The sequence below is a fragment of the Gopherus evgoodei genome, chromosome 1 (assembly GCF_007399415.2).
Source record: "Gopherus evgoodei ecotype Sinaloan lineage chromosome 1, rGopEvg1_v1.p, whole genome shotgun sequence".
Lineage (NCBI taxonomy): Eukaryota > Metazoa > Chordata > Testudines > Testudinidae > Gopherus > Gopherus evgoodei.
This window is the reverse complement of record NC_044322.1, coordinates 15,556,725-15,576,939: the sequence shown is the minus strand read 5'-3', so window position 1 is coordinate 15,576,939 and position 20,215 is coordinate 15,556,725. Positions and strand designations below refer to the sequence as shown.

General features: G+C 51.9%; 1 protein-coding gene across 1 annotated transcript in view; it reads right to left on the bottom strand.

The window, feature by feature from the left end:
• Nucleotides 1–18,752: 18,752 nt before the first annotated feature.
• The window catches only part of PCF11 (PCF11 cleavage and polyadenylation factor subunit), a 36,447-nt gene continuing 34,984 nt past the window's right edge, over nt 18,753–20,215 (bottom strand). The window contains exon 16 of the mRNA XM_030558445.1: nt 18,753–19,872. Coding sequence (XP_030414305.1) covers nt 19,657–19,872 — 216 coding nt within the window. The 3' untranslated portion in view covers nt 18,753–19,656. The remainder of the gene's footprint in view (nt 19,873–20,215) is intronic.

Below are 20,215 nucleotides of genomic sequence, written 5' to 3'. Positions count from 1 at the left end.
ATCTTAAAAGAGAACAACCAAGTCCTGAGTCTCCTCCCGTCACTAGACCCCTAGTTCAGCCAATCACTGTTGCGATTCTGAGGGGCAGGAGGCTGAAGGTTCTCACCAGCTGGCCCAAAGGATGGCCAAGGTCACCATGGGGAATCACGGTCAGAGCACTCTTTCAGTCCTGGCTCTTTCTGAGGGCCTCCCACAATGAGGGCTGGAGAGCAACCCCCTCCTCGCCAGTGGCAGGAAGGAAGAAAGGAAAAGGGAAACCAAAAAAAGACAAACCCCAGTGTTCCCAGTGATTCTAAAGGACAATGGCCTATGTGGGCAAAAAAATTCTCCCATCTTCCCCTGGTGTTTTCCATGCTGGCCAGGACCAGATGGATCAGGTTGAATAGCTAGCAGACTTCTTTGAGGCTCTTACCTTCTCAACAGGGATGTCTGTTTTCTAGCAAAATTAGTAGTGGGAAAGGGAAAAACTCCAAAGGGGCGCCTCCTCGCGCTCACGTATGTGCACCTGAATTCTCTCTCAGTCCTCAAGGAGAGACCTTGAGAAGGAGACATGCTGCAGCAAAGCCATGGGGCTCTCTGAGATTGCCCCTTCCCTGCAGCCTGTCCTGCCTGGCCATTGTTAGGGTCTCTCTGTGAGGTCACCACCTCCCATACTATTTTGATCAATAAGCTGAGGTCCTACAAAAGGCACTTGTGATGTCACTGCCACACCCACCCTGCCCTGCGGGGCTCACATGTTGCTCCTAGCCAGCCCCTTTGGATGTTTGAGCTGCTCCCTCGGCATCAACCCACTCACTCGCTGTTAGTTCTGGGGATCAAACAGGGTACACAAGAAAACATCAGAAGCTGCTCAATATGCCACACTCATTTTTTCAGAGATTTGTACACTTTAAGACCAGAAGAGACCGTCAGATCATCTAATCTGACCCCCTGCATATCACAGGCCTCTGTTATAGCACAGGAGCTAGTTTTTGACCAAAGCACACTCCAGAAAGGCATTTAGTCATCTTTGGAAGACATCAAGAGATGTAAAAGCACCACTTCCCTTGGCAATTTCTAAGGAACTGATTCATTGAGGGGAAGAGAATTGACCTCAAGGCCACATTTGTGAGTCTTAATACATATATACACACAGTGGCGGATTAACAAATTTGCAGCCCCTAGGCCCTCAAAAAATTCCTGTGGCAGCTCACCTCGACTCCCCCACGGCAAGCCTGGGAGGGAGGGGGGAGAAGGGGAGTTGTGGCCCTCAGGGGATGGCGTAGGTGGAGTGATTGTGAGGTGGGGCAGGGAGCAGTTCCCTGCCCTCCTACCCCGAAGAGTTACTCCCTGTGTCCACTGGCCCCAGTCACATCCGTTATGTCCTGAGCACGTCGCTACTCACTTCTCCCTCCCTCCCAGCGCTTTTGCGCAGCAAGCCTGGGAGGGAACAGGGAGAAGGGGAGTTGTGCCACTCGGGGGATGGCAGTGGTGGAGCAGAGATGAGCTGGGGCGGAGAGCGGTTCCCGGCCCCCACCCCGGGTTACACCCTGCACCCACGAGCCCCAGCTAACCTCTGCTCCGCCTCCTCCAAGTGCACTGCTACTCGCTTCTCCCTCCCTCCCAGCGCTTTCACACAGCAAGCGTGGGAGGGAGGTGGAAGAAGGGAAGTGTGGCCCGCCTGGAGGAGGAGGCAGGCTGGAGATTTGGGGAAGGGGTGGAGTTGGGGAGGAGGTGTGAGCAAATTTACATCCCTGCAAATTTGCCACCCTAGCCTAGGCCTTGTTGGCCTAGGCAATAATACGACGCTGTATGTGCAATAGAACTGCACTAAGGTTGTACAAGCAACCCTAATTCTGGTGTTTCCTAACATTTAAAGGCCTGATCTACACATCGTTCTTTGTACGTATATAGTTGTTTTGGGTAGGAATGCATTAATGTATTTATTTTTAACCTAAATAGTTGTCCCAGCACAACCTCTAGTGTGGACACAGATATAGCTTTATAAAAGTGCCATACACCAATATATAGCTTATTCCCCTCCCTGTACTAAAATAGCTACACTGGTAAAAGCACCTTTACACTGACATGACTGTGTCCACACTAGGGGGATTGTACTTCTTTAACTATACTAGTAGACCTCAAGCAGCACAACTTTCTAGTGGGAACAAGCCCCTGCTCACCGACACTCATGCACCTTTATGTTGAATTAAAACATAAAATGTCAAGCTCTTAAGAGAGAGGAGATATTGCCTCCCACAGGAAAAATGACACTCAGATACTTCACCCTCAGACACTGTGGTGATGGGGACCAACTGAAAAACCTAGATAAATCGCTCCCATATTCCATGTAGACTAAGGAATATCAGCGCAGAGGTGTCATGGGGTTGCTGGTCCCTTTAAGGGGAGCCAGGGCCCAGGCTACATGTGGGAAGCTAATTTAAAAGGAAAGACTATCAACTGCCTACATGGGCTCTATCAAGCACCTGGCCCTTACCAAAGGCCATTAGGACTAAGTTGCAAGGAGGTGCTTTTGGGGACATGAGCTCTCTGTAGCTGCAGGAGAAGGAGACTTACAAGCTGTTAAACTCTTTAAGCTGTCAGGTAAAATGATATAGTAGAAAGGGCACAGCTTTAGCCTCCAGCTCAGCCAATCAGCATTGAGACTCTGAGGGGCAGGAAGCAGACAGTTCTCACCAGCTGGCCCAAAGGATGGCCAAGGTCATCAGTGAGGAATCTCGGTCAGAGCACTCTTCCAGTCCCGGCTCTTTCTGAGGGCCTCCCACAATGAGGTCTGGAGGGAGGGAAGCAGAGAAAAGGGAAACCAAAAAAGACAAACCCCAATGTCCCAGGGACAAAGATCTAGGTGGGAAAAAAATTCTCTCACTTTCACTTAGTGTTTTCCATGTCTAGAATTTGAGGGGCACCAGATGAATCAGGCTGAATAGATACCAAACTTCTCTGAGGCTCTTACCTTCTCAACAGAGACATCTGTTTTCTAGCAAAATATGCATGGGGAAAGGAGAAAACTCTGAAGATGCTCTTCCTTGCGCCCATGTACGTGAACCTGAATTCTCTCAGTCCTCAAGGAGAGACCTCGAGAAGGCGATGCACTGCAGCAAAGCCATGAGGGTCTCTGAGATTGCTCCTATGCTGTAACCTGTCCTGCCTAGCCGTTGTCAGGGTCTCTCAGTGAGGTCATCACCTCCCAACCTCCTTTGACCTACAAAAGGGTCTTGTGATGTCACTGCCACACCCGCCCCGCCCTGCAGGGCTAATGTTCTGTCCCTGTCCAGCCCCTTTAGATGTTTGAGCTGCTCTCCCTGTATCACTCCACTCATTCATTGTTACAAGCAGGCTACATGTGAAAACATCAGCGGCTTCTCAATGTGACACTCAGTTTTTCAGAGATTTGTAGACTTTAAGGCCAGAGGAGACCATTAGCTGATCTAATCTGACTCTCTGCATATCTCAGGCCTCCTATATAGCACAGGAGCTAGTTTTTGACCAAAGCACACTCCAGAAAGGCATTTAGTTTTTATTAGAAAACATTAGGAGATGGAGAAACCATTACTTCCTTTTGTAGGTTGGAGGAAATTGATACAGTGAGGGAGAGGAAATTGACCTCATGACCACACTTGTGAGTCTGTATCATAATACGTATGCACAGTGGAACTGCACTAAAGTTGTACAAGCTGCCTTAATTCTGGTGTTTCCTAATGTTTAGAGGCCTACAGCGTTTTTTGCACTTATATAACTATTTTGGGTAGGGATGCATTAATTTATTTTTACATACATAGTTCTCCTAGCACAACTTCTAGTGTGGACACAGTTATATCTTCACAAAAGTTCCTTACACCGATATAGATTATTCCACTAGCTGGACTGGTATAAAGCACCTTTACACTGATATGACCGTGTCCATACTAGGGGGATTGTACCACTTTAACAATACTAGTGAAATTCAAGCAGTACAGCTTTCTATTGGAAACAAGCCCCCTGCTCATCAACACTCATGCACCTTTATGTTGAATTAAAACAAAAAAAAGTCAGGCTCCTGTTAAGAAGAGAGATTGGCTCCCCACAGGAAAAATGACACTTAAATACTATGGTGATGGGGACCAACTAAAAACCTAGATAAATAGCTCTCGTATTCCATGTAAACTAATGAATGTCAGTGCAGAGATGTCATGGGGTTGCTGGTTCCTTTAAGAGGAGCCAGGGCCCAGGCTGCTTGTGGGAAGCTAATTTAAAAGGAAAAAGCCCCTGTAGGCAGTTGATTGTCTATTAAGCACCTGACTCTGACCAAAGGCCATCAGGACTCAGTTGCAAGGAGTGCTCCCAGGAACAGGAGTTTCTGTTGCTGCAGGAGAAGGAGAGCAACCTTAGCCCTCAGCTCAGCCAATCCGTGTTGAGACTCCAAGAGGCTGGAAGCTGAATGTTCTCACCAGTAAGTCAAGTCATCAGAAGATCTGATAATGAAATGAACATATCATGGATTAGCTTTGGCTGTAATGCTAGCATTTAGATGCATCATTTATAAGCACAATAATCAGAAATGTAGTCACTTCAAAGGACTTAGAATAACCTACTGAATTGCATTCACTAGAGTTAGTTTATGTTGTTTTCCGGAGTTGAAGGGCACTCTGCCTCGTCTCCTTTTTTGAGGTTTAAATTAAAAGGTCAGACAGCCCAAGTTTTAAAAAGCTGTAGTCCTCGTTGCTTTAGCCTATTGGTCATCCTACTCTGAAATTGTATTTTGGAACAATTCATTCCCTAGAGATATTATAATCATTTTTCAGCTACAACCACTCTTCATTCATTTCCTTTGGAACTTCTTGGTTCACTTTCAGCCTGCCAAGTACACATGTAAGATCCCTTTTCAAAGAGGCATGTAGCCCCTTGAGGAAATGCCCGGTCATGGCGTGGGAGAAAACTGAGCAGCCCTGGACCGGCAGATGGAACGCCGAAATAGCCGCCAAGTGCACCCTGATGAGGAAGGGGCCAGGCCTTGAGTTCTAAGGTGAAGCAGGTACTCAAGGATAAGTTGGAGTGGGGAAGACGTTGGGGAGACACCCCGCTCACCCGCCCACCTGGAGAATCGGGACCCCTTTGCCAGGTAGGCTCGGCACGTAGATGGCCTCCTACTTTTGAGGAGGACATGCCTGACCCCCTCCGAACATGTTCTCTCCTCTGCATCTAGGCACTGATCAACCACGCTGTCAGATGGAAGCTGGCCAGATTGGAGTGGAGGAGATGGCCCTGGTCCTGGGAGAGTAGGTCCAGGCGAGCAGCAACGAGTAAGCCTAGGAGGGTCCCATACCAATGCTGTTGGGACCATGCTGGGGCGATCAAAAAGGACGCTTGCCTTGTCCGTTTTTACTTTCTCCAGGACCTTGGCAATGAGGGGAAATGGGGGAAACGTGTAAAGGAGTTGACCCGACCATGACAGGAGGAAGGCGTCGGAGATCACGTTCCTTCCCACCCCCGGAACAGAACCTATGGCAATAGGTCTACACAAACAAGTTTACTTGGGGAGTGCCCCACTCTCGGAAGAGTTGACGAGTGACCTCCAGGTGAAGCAACCATTTGTGTTGGGAGGAGAAAACCCTGCTCAAGTGATTGGCCTGCGTATTGTTGGCACCTGGCAAGTGGAAAGCCTTCAGGGTCCAGGGAGATGTTGTGGGGTATACAAAACTCCCAGAGGCTGAGAGCTTCCTGGGAGAGGGCCTCGCCCTGCCTTGCCTGTTGATATAAAACATCGCAGCAGTGTTGTCTATGAGTACTCTGACCATCTTGGCACATAGCTGCGAGCTGAACGTCACGCAGGCTAAATGTATCGCCCTGAGTTCCCTGACATTTATGTGAAGGGATAGCTCTCCAGTGGACCACAAAGCTTGGGTCCATGAGGTCCCTATGTGTACCCCCCAGCCCAAGTCCGACGCATTGAACACTAGGTCCAGCAACGGAGTTGGGTCCCAGAAGGGAATTCCCTGGAGCAGATTGGCCAGGCAGGACCACCATTGTAGTGTGAGGATCACCCGCGCTGGTACCGAGAGGACTTTGTCCAGTTTGTCCCTGGCCTGGGAAATCTCTGAGGCCAACCAGAGCTGGCGGGACCTCATATGAAGCCTGGTGTGGCAGACCATGTACGTGCACATTGCCATGTGGCCCAGGAGCTGTAGGCATGCCCTAGCCATAGTAATGGGAACTCCGTGACTGAGGCTGTTAAGCCCCTACAGCCCCTGCACTGGGACTAATGTCAACTTGGCCTCGTTTACTAGGAGGCCTAGTTTGGCACACATAGCCAAGAACAGGTCCACATGGTTGCGCACCTGGGCCCGTGAACTGCCTTTGAGCAGCCAGTTGTCTAGGTAGGGGAATACCTGTACCCTCGGTAGCTGAGGTAGGCCGCCACTACTGCCAAACACTTCGTGAACACCCTGGGTGCGGTGGACAGGCTAAAGGGGAGGACCATACATTGGTAGTGGTCCTGTCCTACTAGGAAGCGGAGGAAGCATCTGTGCACCTCAAATATGTGGATATCGAAGTATGTGTCCTGAAGATCCAGGGCCGCATACCAATCGCCAGGGTCCAGAGAGGGTATGATACATGGCAGAGAGACCATGCAGAACCAGCATTTTGCCATGAACCAACTGAGGCCTCGCAGATCCAGGATGGGTCTCCTTGGGGATCAGGAAATAACAGGAGTTAACCCCTTTCCCCCGGAATTCCCACGGAACCTTCTCCACAGCTCCCAGGCTGAGGAGCCGACCCACTTCCTGCTGTAGCAGGGGTAAATGTGATAGGTCCCCCATGCCGTCCAAGGGAGGGGGGAGGGAGGGCGAGCGTGAGGCAAATTGTAGCATAAAACCCTGGGAAACGGTGCTAAGGACCCATTGGTCCAATGTTATTTGGGACCATTCCGCAAGGAACGGACACAAGCGGTTGCTAAAAACTAACTTTATTGGTGGGAGGGTCCCTTCAGGGGTCACCGGGGTACCCTCCTGCAACCCGTCAAAACTGCCTCTTGCCCTGCTGTTTGCCCCTGGAGGGCTCAGGCTGCGGGGCAGAGCGAGACTCTCTGAAGTTGCCTCTTCTGAGTTTTGGACCTCTTGTAGGCAGGCTCATATCTTGGCTGGGACGCAGGGATGGAGGCTTGTGCCTTAGGCTTTTCCTTGAGCAGGACGTAGAGCCCAAGGGTTTGAAGGGTGGTACATGAATCCTTCATGCTGTGGAGCCTCGCATCTGTTTGTTCTGTGAACAGGTCCTTGCCGTCAAAGGGAAGATCCTGCATCGCAGACTACGCCTCCACAGAGAGCCTGGATAGCAGTAGCCACGATGCCCTGCACATGGACACCGCCGAGGCCATGGATTGAGCAGTCGTGTCAGCCGCATCCGATGCCACCTGTAAGGCAGCCTTTGTGGCAGCAGTGCCTGCCTCCACCAGCAACTTGAATTCTTTCCTTTCACGTTTTGGAAGGGAGGGCTCGAATTTTGGCAGTGAACCCCACAAGTTAAACTCATATTGACTGAGGAGGGCCTGGTGGTTGGCTACCTGGAGCTGGAAGCTGGTGGACCAATAAAGCTCTCTGACAAATGAGTCCAGTCTTTTGGAGTCTTTATTCTTGGGTGCAGGTCCTGGTTGGCCTTGTCTTTCCCTGTGGTTCACAGATTCCACCAGTAGCGAGTTGGGGGCCAGGTGAGTATAGAGGTATTCATGCCCCTTTGTGGGCATGAAGTATTTGCGCTCCACCTTTTTTGATATCGGGGCCAGGGTGGCCGGTGTTTGCTAGAGGGCATTGGAGATGTTGGCCACCCCTTCATGGAGCGGGAGGGCCACTGCCTGATGCCGAGGATGAAAGCATGTTAAAAAGCGAGTCTGAAGGTCCCTCCATCTCCTCAGCTTGAAGATGGAGACTGGATGCTACTCGCTTCAGCAGCTCCTGATGGGCCCTGAAGTCCTCCTGACGTACAGAGAGGGGCAGAGCTGCGATCTTGTCATCTGGTGTCAGGGAGGGGGCCGGTACCAGGCTCTGCACATCGGCCGGTGCCACAGGGTCCATCCCTTGATAGGACTCCTCATGCGGTGCCGAGGAGCCGTGATCCGCCGATGTGTCCCTTGGAGGTCTGGACAGAGCAACTGACGGAGCCTCTGAAGCTCCCGCTATCAACCGAGGGCCTTGCTGGGTATGCATGGGAGACCAGGGGGTCCACTGACACCAGTGGCTCTGCCACGGGGGTTCCTGCTATTGGCTCTGGTATGGCACCGATGGCACCAGCTGGACAGGTTGGCCTGGCTGGAGCACAGAGTGCTGCGTGTGGGTCAAGGTCTGGGTTACCGACCTATGGGTGCTGTATGCGCAGTGGTACCGAGCATGGCGTCTGCCATGGGACCGGGACTCCAACATCAATGATGGTACCGCCTCGAGCTGCTACTCCTTGAGACTTTTCGACGCCTGGATCCACGATGACGTGGAGCTGGTGATCCCCGCCGGGAGTGGTGGGCGTGGTGCCTCAACGCACAAGAGCTGGAGCATGACCAGCAACAGCATCCATGCTGGGAGCGGCTCTGGTAGCTGCGCTGAAAGCAGGAGCATCTACAGCATTGGCACCCGTCCAGCCGATATTTTGTATTCAGCGTGGAGTAGTGCCTAGATCTGTGCTCCGACGGCACCCTACCGGACAACCTGGAGGGTGATGAGAGTGGAGACTGGGAGCCCAGGACGCTAGGTGACGAGCGGTCCCGAGAGCGGTCTCCTGACCAGGATCTGCAACAGGTTGACATTGGCTGACGAGACCCCAGCAGCGGCTTGCCTCTAGAGCAGAGTCCACAAGCCGGCAGTGCCCTGGGCACCTGCAGGGTCATAATATCTTTGCCCGCCTGCAAGTCCTCCAGGCATGTGGCATGTGGACTTCAGCCGGAGAAGTCTGAGTTGACACAACTGGGCTGTTCTGCTTGACCTGAGTCGGAGCTCTAGAGACTGGGGAGGGGAATGGGGCTGCCCAACGTGGATCTAGCCTCCCCCCGTGCCTTCTCTCTACGCTTCTGAGATGACAAAGCCTTCCTCTGCTTTTTCGATGAAGAGCGGCGCCGGCCACTGGAAGGTGCCAGGGGATTGCCATGCACCGAAGACAAAGTACCCAGTGCCAATTCCGCTTGGCTCACCGGGGTAGGAGCCAGTGCTGACTCCATAAGAAGGGCCTGAAGTTTAATGTTTCTCTCTTTTTTCGTCCTGGGTTTGAAGGACCTGCAGATTTTACAGTGGTCGCTGATGTAGGATTCGCCCAGGCAGCGGAGACAGTCGGTGTGCGGGTCACTCCTGGGCATTGAACACCTGCAAGACTTGCACGATTTAAACTCTGGGTCACGGGGCATGCCCTGACCCGAAGAATAACTAAACTAGAACTTTTACTAACTAACTGATACGGGTACTACTGAACCACCAATGAGATTTGAGATGAGCTGCAGCAAAGCTGGAGCGAGTAGTTCCGATGCACTGCCACTGGCAGCAAGAAGAAACTGAGGGTGGGGGGAGTGTGTAGCTCCCCTTATAGCACGCGATAGCGGCACCACTCCAGGGGTCGCAGCATTACTCCCCTACGGGTATTGCCAAGGGAAAAACTTCCAGCACTGTTGCACATGGTGAGCACGCACACCTACTGTGGAATACACATGAGCAAGCACTCGAAGAAAAAACTGCACATCCTTGAGGTAGTTACAGCTCTTTTGTGTTACCTTGACAGGATATTGTCCTTCGGGAACTGCCTTATGCTGTTAGTAGCATTTGCAGATACAGTAAAAGGCCAGGCAGTATATACCCAAAGATTATCTAAATGGGTTTCCAGTTGCATTAAATCATGCTAGATTGCATTCGCGCAAGCTGGTTAGATCCAACTCCACCAGGGTTCAGGCAGCCTCTCTAGCAAGAGGCATACCCATTGCAGAGATCTGCAGAACAACTATATAGGGATCAGTCCACACTTTCACTCAACACTATTCCCTCTACAAAGCCTCCATATCTGACAGCTGCTTTGGCAGAGCAATCACTGAACGGGCCCAACCTCCTGATTATGAGGTCACTGTTTCTAGTCACCAGAAGTGGAATACATGTAGACAGGCACTAGTTAGTTACCCAACAGTAACTGGTTTTTTGAGACGTGTTGGCCACGTGTATTTCACAATCCAACCTCCTTCAACGCTCCTGCAGTCTTGTAATATCTGGATTCTGTATTGGTAAAGGAACTGAGCAATGATTGGGCCCACTCCATTTATACCTTCAGGTCGGGTGTTGGGATGGGCAAGGGCACTGGCATTGGCCCAACTGGCACTTCTGGCCAAAAGAATCCAATTGTGTGGATGAGGATTGTGCACACCTGGGCTGGAATTCAGGTGGACAATTACCCCAAAACGAATTACCCAAGCACCCTAAATACATCCATGGTCAATTACCCACTGTGTAACAAAGGCATGTCAGATGTTGGAGAGGTTTTTTTGTCCAGAAAGGTTGTCTAGATTTGGAATTGATGCCATCCATTAGTAATTTGCAACTTCCTTGGGAAATTGTATCAGTTCATATTATGATTTAGTAATGTGCTGGTAGTGTCTTTTGCCCCTTGTGATTAATACAAGTGACCATGAATAGACTGGTCGCCATGGGGGAGAAAATTTTTTTTTTAATGTTCACAAGTCCAACAGTGATTTGTAGATTTAAAAATTCCAAGCACTTCTACAATTTTGATGTCACTTACATCTTTATGTAGCTAGGAAAGCCTCATGTCCAGGGTTCCTTTTAAATAATGAAAAACATCTCCTCAAACTCAAAGGGATTAAGGGGGAAGTGCCAATCAACTGTGGCAAGAATCATGACCTCAAGTTGTGAAAGAGTTACCCCCCTCTTAAAAAAAGACGGTTACTCACCTTTGTAACTGTTGTTCTTCGAGATGTGTTGCTCACATCCATTCCAGTTAGGTGTGCGCGCCGCGCGTGCACGTTCGTCGGAAACTTTTTACCCTAGCAACTCCAGTGGGCCGGCAGGTCGCCCCCTGGAGTGGCGCCGCCATGGCGCCCAATATATATCCCTGCCGGCCCGCCCGCTCCTCAGTTCCTTCTTGCCGGCTACTCCGACAGTGGGGAAGGAGGGCGGGTGTGGAATGGATGTGAGCAACACATCTCGAAGAACAACAGTTACAAAGGTGAGTAACCGTCTTTTCTTCTTCGAGTGATTGCTCACATCCATTCCAGTTAGGTGACTCCCAAGCCATACCTAGGCGGTGGGGTCGGAGTGAGAAGTCGCGGCATGGAGCACTGCAGTTCCGAAGGCCGCATCCTCTCTCGACTGCTGTACCAGGGCGTAGTGGGAAGCAAAGGTGTGGACCGATGACCAGGTCGCTGCCCGACAGATTTCCTGGATGGGCACACGGGCCAGGAAAGCCAGCGACGACGCCTGCGCCCTGGTAGAATGCGCAGTCACACGGCCCGTAGGGACATGGGCCAAGTCATAACAGGTCCTGATACAGGACGTAACCCACGAGGATAACCTCTGGGAGGAGATAGGAAGCCCTTTCATACGGTCCGCTACCGCCACGAAAAGCTGGGGGGATTTGCGGAAGGGTTTGGTCCTCTCTATGTAGAACGCGAGAGCTCTACGGACATCCAGCGAGTGGAGCTGCTGCTCCCTGCCTGAGGAGTGAGGTTTTGGGAAAAAAACCGGGAGGAAAATCTCTTGGTTGACGTGGAAGGCTGAGACCACCTTGGGTAGAAAGGCAGGGTGTGGTCTAAGCTGCACCTTGTCTTTGTGGAAGACCGTGTATGGGGGGTCCACCACAAGGGCTCGGAGTTCCGACACCCGTCTAGCTGAGGTGATAGCTACTAGAAAGGCAGCCTTCCAAGAGAGGTAAAGCAGGGAGCAAGTAGCTAACGGCTCAAAGGGGGGCCCCATGAGCCGGGACAACACCAGGTTAAGATCCCAGGTTGGAGCAGGGGGACGGACGTTAGGGAATAACCGTTCCAGCCCCTTAAGGAATCTCGACACCGTCGGGTGAGAAAAAACGGAGCGACCGTCCGCACCCGGGTGAAAGGTGGAGATAGCTGCCAGATGGACTCGCAACGACGATAAGGCCAGACCATGTTCTTTGAGGGACCAAACATAATCTAAGATTTCGGATACCGAAACTTCCATAGGGCGGAGATTTCTCTCTACGCACCAACAGGAGAAGCGTTTCCATTTTGCCGAATATGTGGCTCTTGTGGATGGTTTCCTGCTGCTCAAGAGCACCTCTCTCACAGGCGTGGAGCAGCGCAGCTCGGAACCAGTTAGCCACGCAGGAGCCACGCCGCTAGGTGCAGCGACTGCAGGTCTGGGTGACAGAGGGACCCGTGGTCCTGGGTAATCAGGTCCGGATGAAGGGGCAGGGGAACTGGGTCGGCTACGGCCAAGTCTAGCAGCATGGTGTACCAGTGCTGTCTGGGCCATGCCGGGGCCACCATGATAACACGAGCCCTGTCTCTGCGCACCTTCAGGAGGACCTTGTGAACCAGAGGGAACGGAGGAAACGCATAGTACAGGTGGGTCGACCACTGGATGAGGAAGGCATCCGCTATCGACCCCGGCTCCCTGCCCTGAAAGGAGCAGAACGCTTGGCACTTCCTGTTCCCCTTGGACGCAAAGAGGTCCACCCGGGGATAACCCCACCTCCGGAAAATGGAGAGAGCGACGTCCGGTCGAAGGGACCACTCGTGTGACAGGAAGGATCTGCTCAATCGATCCGCCAGCGTGTTCCGTACTCCGGGAAGGAAGGAAGCCTTGAGGTGAATGGAGTGGGCTACGCAAAAGTCCCAGAGTCGTATCGCCTCGAGGCACAGGGAGGAGGACCTGGTGCCGCCCTGCTTGTTGATATAATACATGGTCGTCGTGTTGTCCGTGAACACGGCTACACAACGACCCTGAAGCTGATGACAAAACGTTTGGCAAGCAAGGCGGACCGCTCTCAACTCCCTCATGTTGATATGTAGCCCCACCTCCTCCTGGGACCATAGGCCCTGCGTCCGCAGGGTCCCTAGGTGGGCCCCCCAGCCTAGATCTGAGGCATCCGTTGTCAGGGATACCGAGGGCTGAGACGGGTGAAAGGGAAGACCCGCACACAATACGGACTGGTCCACCCACCAGCCGAGGGAATCTAAGACCTTCTGGGGGACTGTGATTAACATGTCTAGCGGTTGCCTTGGTCTGTAATGACTGATAAGCCACAGCTGGAGAGGCCTCATGCGGAGCCGAGCGTAGTCGGTCACAAAAGTGCACGCCGCCATGTGGCCTAACAGGGTTAGACATGTCCTCACTGACGTCAACGGGGCTGACCGCAAGCGTTGAACGATCGCCGCCATGGTCTGGAACCGCTGCCGAGGCAGCGAGGCCCTGCCCACAGTGGCGTCCAGGACGGCCCCGATAAATTCCACCTTCTGAGTGGGCCTCAGGGTGGACTTGTCTGTGTTTATCAAGAGGCCCAGACTCGCAAACATGCCGGTGATCACGCGGACATAGCTGTACACCTGCTGTTCCGACGTGCCCCGAATCAACCAATCGTCCAGATAAGGGAACACGTGGACACGGTTGCGCCGAAGATGCGCCACGACAACTGCCATGCATTTTGTAAACACCCTCGGGGCCGTGGACAGGCCAAACGGGAGGACCGCAAATTGATAATGACGAGCCCCCACAACGAAGCGGAGGAAGCGTCTGTGGCGTGGCCAAATGGCAACGTGGAAATACGCGTCCTGCATGTCGAGGGCGGCGTACCAGTCTCCCGGATCCAGGGATGGAATAATGGTCCCCAGGGATACCATGCGGAACTTCAACTTCACGAGGTATTTGTTGAGTTCTCGAAGGTCGAGGATAGGCCTGAGGCCCCCCTTGGCCTTGGGGATCAGAAAATAGCGGGAATAAAACCCCTTGCCTTTCTCGTTTTTGGGAACCGCCTCTATAGCTCCTTTGCTGAGGAGCGTCCGCACCTCCTGCCGAAGGAATTGCTCGTGAGAGGGGTCCCTGAAGAGGGACGAGGAAGGAGGGCGGGAAGGAGGGAACGAAACAAACTGCAGGCGGTACCCCGTCTGCACCACGCTCAAGACCCAGCGGTCCGATGTTATTTGGGACCACGCCGGGAGGAAAAACGAAAGGCGGTTGGAAAACGGAGGGGAAGGATCCGTAGGGGAAACTGTTACTGCGCCCTCGAGCGCACCTTCAAAATGAAGGCTTAGGACCAGGCGGGGGTTTTGAGGAGCCTTGGTTCTGCCCCCCTTGGTTCCCCGACTGCCTGCGCCTCCCGTTCCTGCCGCGGCGCCTGTAAGGGTCCTGCCGCTGGCGGAACTGGGAAAACGGCCGACGGTGCTGCTGTTGTTGCGGCCTAAAGGGTCTACGCTGTGTCACGGGGGTGTGCATCCCGAGGGACCGCGCAATGACCCGGTTGTCCTTTAAACTCTTAAGTCTGGGGTCTGTCTTATCGGAAAACAGGCCCTGGCCTTCGAAAGGAAGGTCCTGTATCGTGTGCTGGAGCTCTGGCGGAAGGCCGGAAACCTGCAGCCAGGAGATGCGACGCATCGTAACTCCTGACGCGAGGGTACGGGCAGCCGAGTCCGCAGCGTCCAAGGAGGCTTGCAAGGCCGTGCGCGCGACCTTCTTGCCTTCGTCCAAGATGGCCGTGAACTCTTGGCGAGCATCCTGTGGCAGCAGCTCCTTAAATTTGTCCACTGCCACCCAGGAGTTAAAGGCGTATCTGCTCAGCAGGGCCTGTTGGTTAGAGACCCTGAGCTGCAGCGCCCCAGCCGAATACACCTTACGGCCAAGGAGGTCCATCCGCCTGGCTTCTCTGGATTTGGGGGCCGGAGCCTCCTGGCCGTGACGCTCCCTATCGTTCACCGATTGCACTACCAGTGAACCGGGAGTCGGGTGAACATGTAAATATTCGTACCCCTTAGAAGGGGCCATGTACTTCCTCTCGACTCCTTTCGCTGTCGGAGGGATGGAGGCCGGGGACTGCCAGATAGTATTGGCATTGGCCTGAATGGTCCGTATAAACGGCAGGGCGACCCTGGTGGGAGCATCGGAAGAGAGGATGGTGACAATTGGGTCCTCTATCTCCGAGACCTCCTCTGCCTGCAGACTCAGGTTTTGAGCCAATCGCCTGAGGAGGTCCTGGTGCGCCCTGAGATCCAGCGGGGGGGGACTGTTGGAGGAGGTACCCGCCACCGCCTCATCCGGGGAGGAGGATGATGAGACCCCAGGCACAATAGTGTCCAACTGAGGGTCTTCCTCAGCCCTCGCCTCTGTCTCCGGAGCCGCAGCGGAGTCCTGCTGTTTGGACCCTTCGTCCCCTTCCGGGGAGGGAGGGGGGCGAGACAAAGAGGCTTCAGGGGCCCTACGCTCCGCAGTCGCCGGCCTAGCAGGGAGCTGCTGGGGGCCCTGGGCCTGATGGTACGCCCAGGGTGTCCAGAATCCCCACTGTGGGGGGCCTTGGTCCTGCAGCGGCGGATCAGCAAACAGCGCCGCCTGCCGGTCGGTGCCCAGCGCATAGCCGCTGTCCGTCTGGGAGGACACGGACGGCTGCCTGGAGGGCCACGGCGGGGCCGACCCTGGATGGTACGGGTCTGCGCGGGCCGGCACGGAGGATCGTCTCGGTGCCGGGGACCGGTGCCGGGAGTCATAACGGTGCCGGGATCGGGACCGGGATCTGTCACGGTGCCGGGCGCTGCTTCGGGACCGGGATCTGTCACGGTGCCGGGCGCCGCTTCGGGACCGGGATCTGTCACGGTGCCGGGCGCCGCTTCGGTGCCGGGACCTACTACCAGCTCGGTGCCGGGAGATCGACCGGGACCGGGACCTGCCACCAGCTCGGTGCCGGGAGGTCGAGCGAGATCGGGACCGGGACCTGCCACCAGCTCGGTGCCGGGAGGTCGACCGGTGCGGCGAGTAGCGTCGGGACCTGCTCCTGGAGTCGCGGTGCCGGTGTCGACTGGAGCCTGACCGCGACCGTCTCGATGCCGACCGGTGCCGCGAGTGCGACCGGTACCGCTGAGGGGAGCGGTGCCGGGACTGCGAGCGGCGTCGGGATCTGGAGCGCCCAAGACGTCGGGGCCTGGATGGCGAACGACTGTCCGTGGGCGGTGCCGACATCATGGGCTTGCCTCTGGACGTGACCCGCACCGGAGGAAACCGGGGGTGGCAGCCGAGTAGGCTCCGTCAGGGCAATAAGGTCCCGAGCCGAGGCGAAGGTCTCCGGTGTGGATGGGACCATTATCTCAACCCCAGATCTCATGGGGGAGCTCGGCGGCACCGGACTCAACAGACCCGCCGGGCCCGGAGTCAACGGTGCTGACGGTGCCGGCGGCGCCGCGGCCGATGTCGAGGCCGGGCGTTCAAGCCGGGTCTGCCTGGCCGGAGTATTAGACTTCGACGGCCTAGGCTCTGATTCCGGTGCCGGAGAAGGTCGGTGCCGAGGAGTCTTCTCGGTGCCGGAGCGATCCGGTGCCGGTGCCGAAACCACGGTCTGCGAAGTCGACGGGTCAAGTGCCGCCTCCATTAGGAGAGTTCGGAGCCTCTGATCCCTCTCCTTTTTTGTCCTCGGCTTAAAAGCCTTACAGATGCGGCACTTGTCAGATCTGTGCGATTCCCCGAGGCACTTCAGGCACGCTTCGTGGGGATCGCTGGTAGGCATGGGCTTCTTGCAGGCCGCACACTGCTTGAAGCCTGGCGAAACAGGCATGAGCCTGGCGCCCGGTGCCGGGAAGGGCTAAGCCCCCGGCAAGAAACTACTTAACAGCTATTTACTAAACTATCTACTTAACAATACTAATTAACAACTATATAGAACTAGAGATAAGCGATAAACAAGCGATAGAAACTAGGAGAGCTAGGGACGTGGAGGACAGCTATGCCGCGCTCCACAGTTCCAACGACCGACACGGCGGTAAGAAGGAACTGAGGAGCGGGCGGGCCGGCAGGGATATATATTGGGCGCCATGGCGGCGCCACTCCAGGGGGCGACCTGCCGGCCCACTGGAGTTGCTAGGGTAAAAAGTTTCCGACGAACGTGCACGCGCGGCGCGCACACCTAACTGGAATGGATGTGAGCAATCACTCGAAGAAGAACAAAACATTCCCTTCTTCCTCCACCCCCCCACCCCCAAAATGTTTTAAATTAAGCTGAAATTGTGACTAACAGCTTCAACACTGGGTTCTGGAACAGCAGAAGCTTCATTTCTCCACAGTGGAATGTACTAGTACTCCACACTCAATGGGAAGGAGAGGGGGGAAATTATGTCCCCCAAGTCTCAGAAATATCCTTTTTGAAAGGCAAATTCAATAGGATTTTGCAAAGTGAACCTGAATTTGGCCATTAGTGTTTAAGCCTAGCTTAACAGTTTTAAAAGCATGCAGTGTAAGTTCCTTAATAAATAATTCCTTAAGATGTAAAATACTTCAATTTCCACTCTCAGTCAAAATTAGGTTGATGTGGTATATCTTGACTTTAGTAAAGGTTTTGATACAGTCTCGCATGACTTTTTCATAAACAAACTAGAGAAATGCAACCTAGATGGAGTTACTATAAAGTGGTTGCAAGATCCCAACGAGGGTGAAGAGTTGCCTAGACCTCCCTCGCACCCAGTCTTATCATTTCCTTTGTGGGAGGTTGGAGACTGACCTAGCACCATCTTTTTGGGCTTCTTGGTCAGAGCCACGGATGGGCACTGGTGCTGGCCAGTGATGGTCCCGGTGGGGCACTGCATACTGAGGTCATGGTGCTTGGCACCTAGTTGGAGCATTGCTCCAGTGCCAGGGTGAGATCCAACTCCGTAAGTAGAGCTAGAAAAAGTATCATGCTCCTTAGTCCTTGGCTTGAAGGACTTGCAAATTTTGCACTTTTCACTGATGTACCCTTTCCCCAAGCAACAGACAACTGCTATGTGGATCACTAATGGACATGGGCCTCTTGCAGCAATCACAGGGCTTAAAGTCTGAGGATCGAGGCATGCCCCGTTCGGGACCTATAAAGACTGACTATAGCTAAGGGATTTACAAATACTAACAGAATACTATGTACACTGTAATACAAGAATTAACTAGTTCGTACAAACGAGCAACAAAGCACTAGATGAAACAGCAACGGTTCCAGCACTGTCACTGGCTGCAAGAAGGAACTGAGGGTTGGCGGAGCTGGCGCCGCCCTATGTACCGTAGCATGTGTGTGTCACTCCAAGGGCGCTGGAGCCGGTCCCCTATGAATACTGCTGAGAGAAAAACTTCCAGCACCGGTGCATGTGATGAGCACACCTAAGTTGAATGGACATGAGCAAGCACTTGAAGAAATTGGGTTTATTTAGTCTGGAAAAGAGAAGACAGAGGGGACATGATAACAGTTCTCAAATATGTGAAAGGTGTTACAAGGAAGAGGAAGAAAAAACATTTTCTTAACCTCTGATAGGACAAGAAGCAATGGGCTTAAATTGCAGCAAGGGAGGTTTAGGTTGGACATTAGGAAAAACTTCCTGTCAGGGTGGTTAAGCACTGGAATAAATTACCCAGGGAGGTTGTGGAATGTTCGTCATTGGAGATTTTTAAAAGCAGGTTAGACAAACACATTCAGGAATGGTCTAGATAATACTTAGTCCTGCCACAAGCACAGGGGACTGGACTAGATGACCTCTCAAGGTCCGTTCCAGTCCTATAATTCTATGATTACCCAAAAGCCCCTCATGAAAGAAAGAGAATCAAACTCAAAAATGCTTCATTCTTTCTATTTATTACATGTTAGAAATATTAACATCTCATGGTATCCGGTTTATCATCTAAATCCAGTCATAACCAACAAAAGAAAAATGTTAACCATGTTTCAAAATGAGCACTCTCACATTCATTTTCTTCCCTGTAACTTAAAGAAAAAATTGTTCAGCTGTACTAAATTCTTACGTTTGACTATTTGAAAAAAGGCATTAAAAATCTGCTTTAACAAGCAATTATACTGGTTTGTTAATCAAATGTATGTTGGCAGTTGTAACCACAATCAAGCTCACAGGTTGTTTTACTAATTTTCCCTTCTATCCAAAACCGTGTTTTTGGTTACTTTTATTTTTATATCTGGATATGTATGCACGTTTGTTCATCTAAGTTTAATAAGAAAAGAAATTTAGGGTTTGCTGTTTGAGAAAGTTCCTGCATTGTTTTCCTTATAACCCTCCTATGAATCCAAATAACTTCCTTCAGTTATTTTATATTTCAGAATGCTACTTAGCTAGAGGTTTAAACTGAGGTCTCTGTTTAATTCCACTTAAGCTGAAAAAGGTACAGAAACTCTTCATTCGATGGTGTGCATAAACATTACACTCCATATATAGCAAAAATATCTTTTATTTATAATTTACATTTCCACAAGTGAAAATTGTACATTTTTTTTACATATACAATTCCATTCCAATAAATTTGCACGCATCTACAGAACTTTCACACAATCGACACCTGAAACTGTGCAGGCAATAAGAAATTCAAATACAAAAATGTATTTATTAACCAAATAATAGCTGGGGCCCTGCCCCATGAGAACATTTTATTTATATAAAAAGTATTTGCCTTCTAGAGTCAACACAGCAGCTCTTCTGTTCTGTAAAAAAAATCATACCTCTCAGTTTAGTTAAACTGGTTCAACCTTATCAATTTCTGTTTTAATATCTGTAGACGCAGGTGTGCTCTCTTCCATACAAGTAGCAGGGGTGTCAACAGCTTCTTCTTTGACTTTAGGACTGTTACAGGGCTCCTGTATTTCTTGTTTGACAATGTTCAACATAATATTTAGTGGGTTTTCCACAGGGGTCTTGCTGGGAGATGGTGTACAATCAAATGATGACGTCTGCCAAATGAAAATTAACAATATATAATTTTACATATCACTAAGACAGTTATCTCCTTTGTGACAAAAGGAGAGGGAGAAACGTTATAAATGTTGCTTCACAGGATGTGTTACTTTGGTTACTGAAAATGTAAGTTTCCCCGCTCGAACAAGATTCTTAAGAGAGCTGGTTTGTTCTGTAACATTCTTACCTTAGCAAATATAGCTTAAAAACAAACCTAATGCTCCCTAAATTAAATGTATTACGTCAAATAAATAAGGGATAAATATGCAGTACAGTGGTTTTCAACCAGGGATCCACAGACTGTGTCTAAGGGGTCTAAAAAAGGTTGTCATTACCATA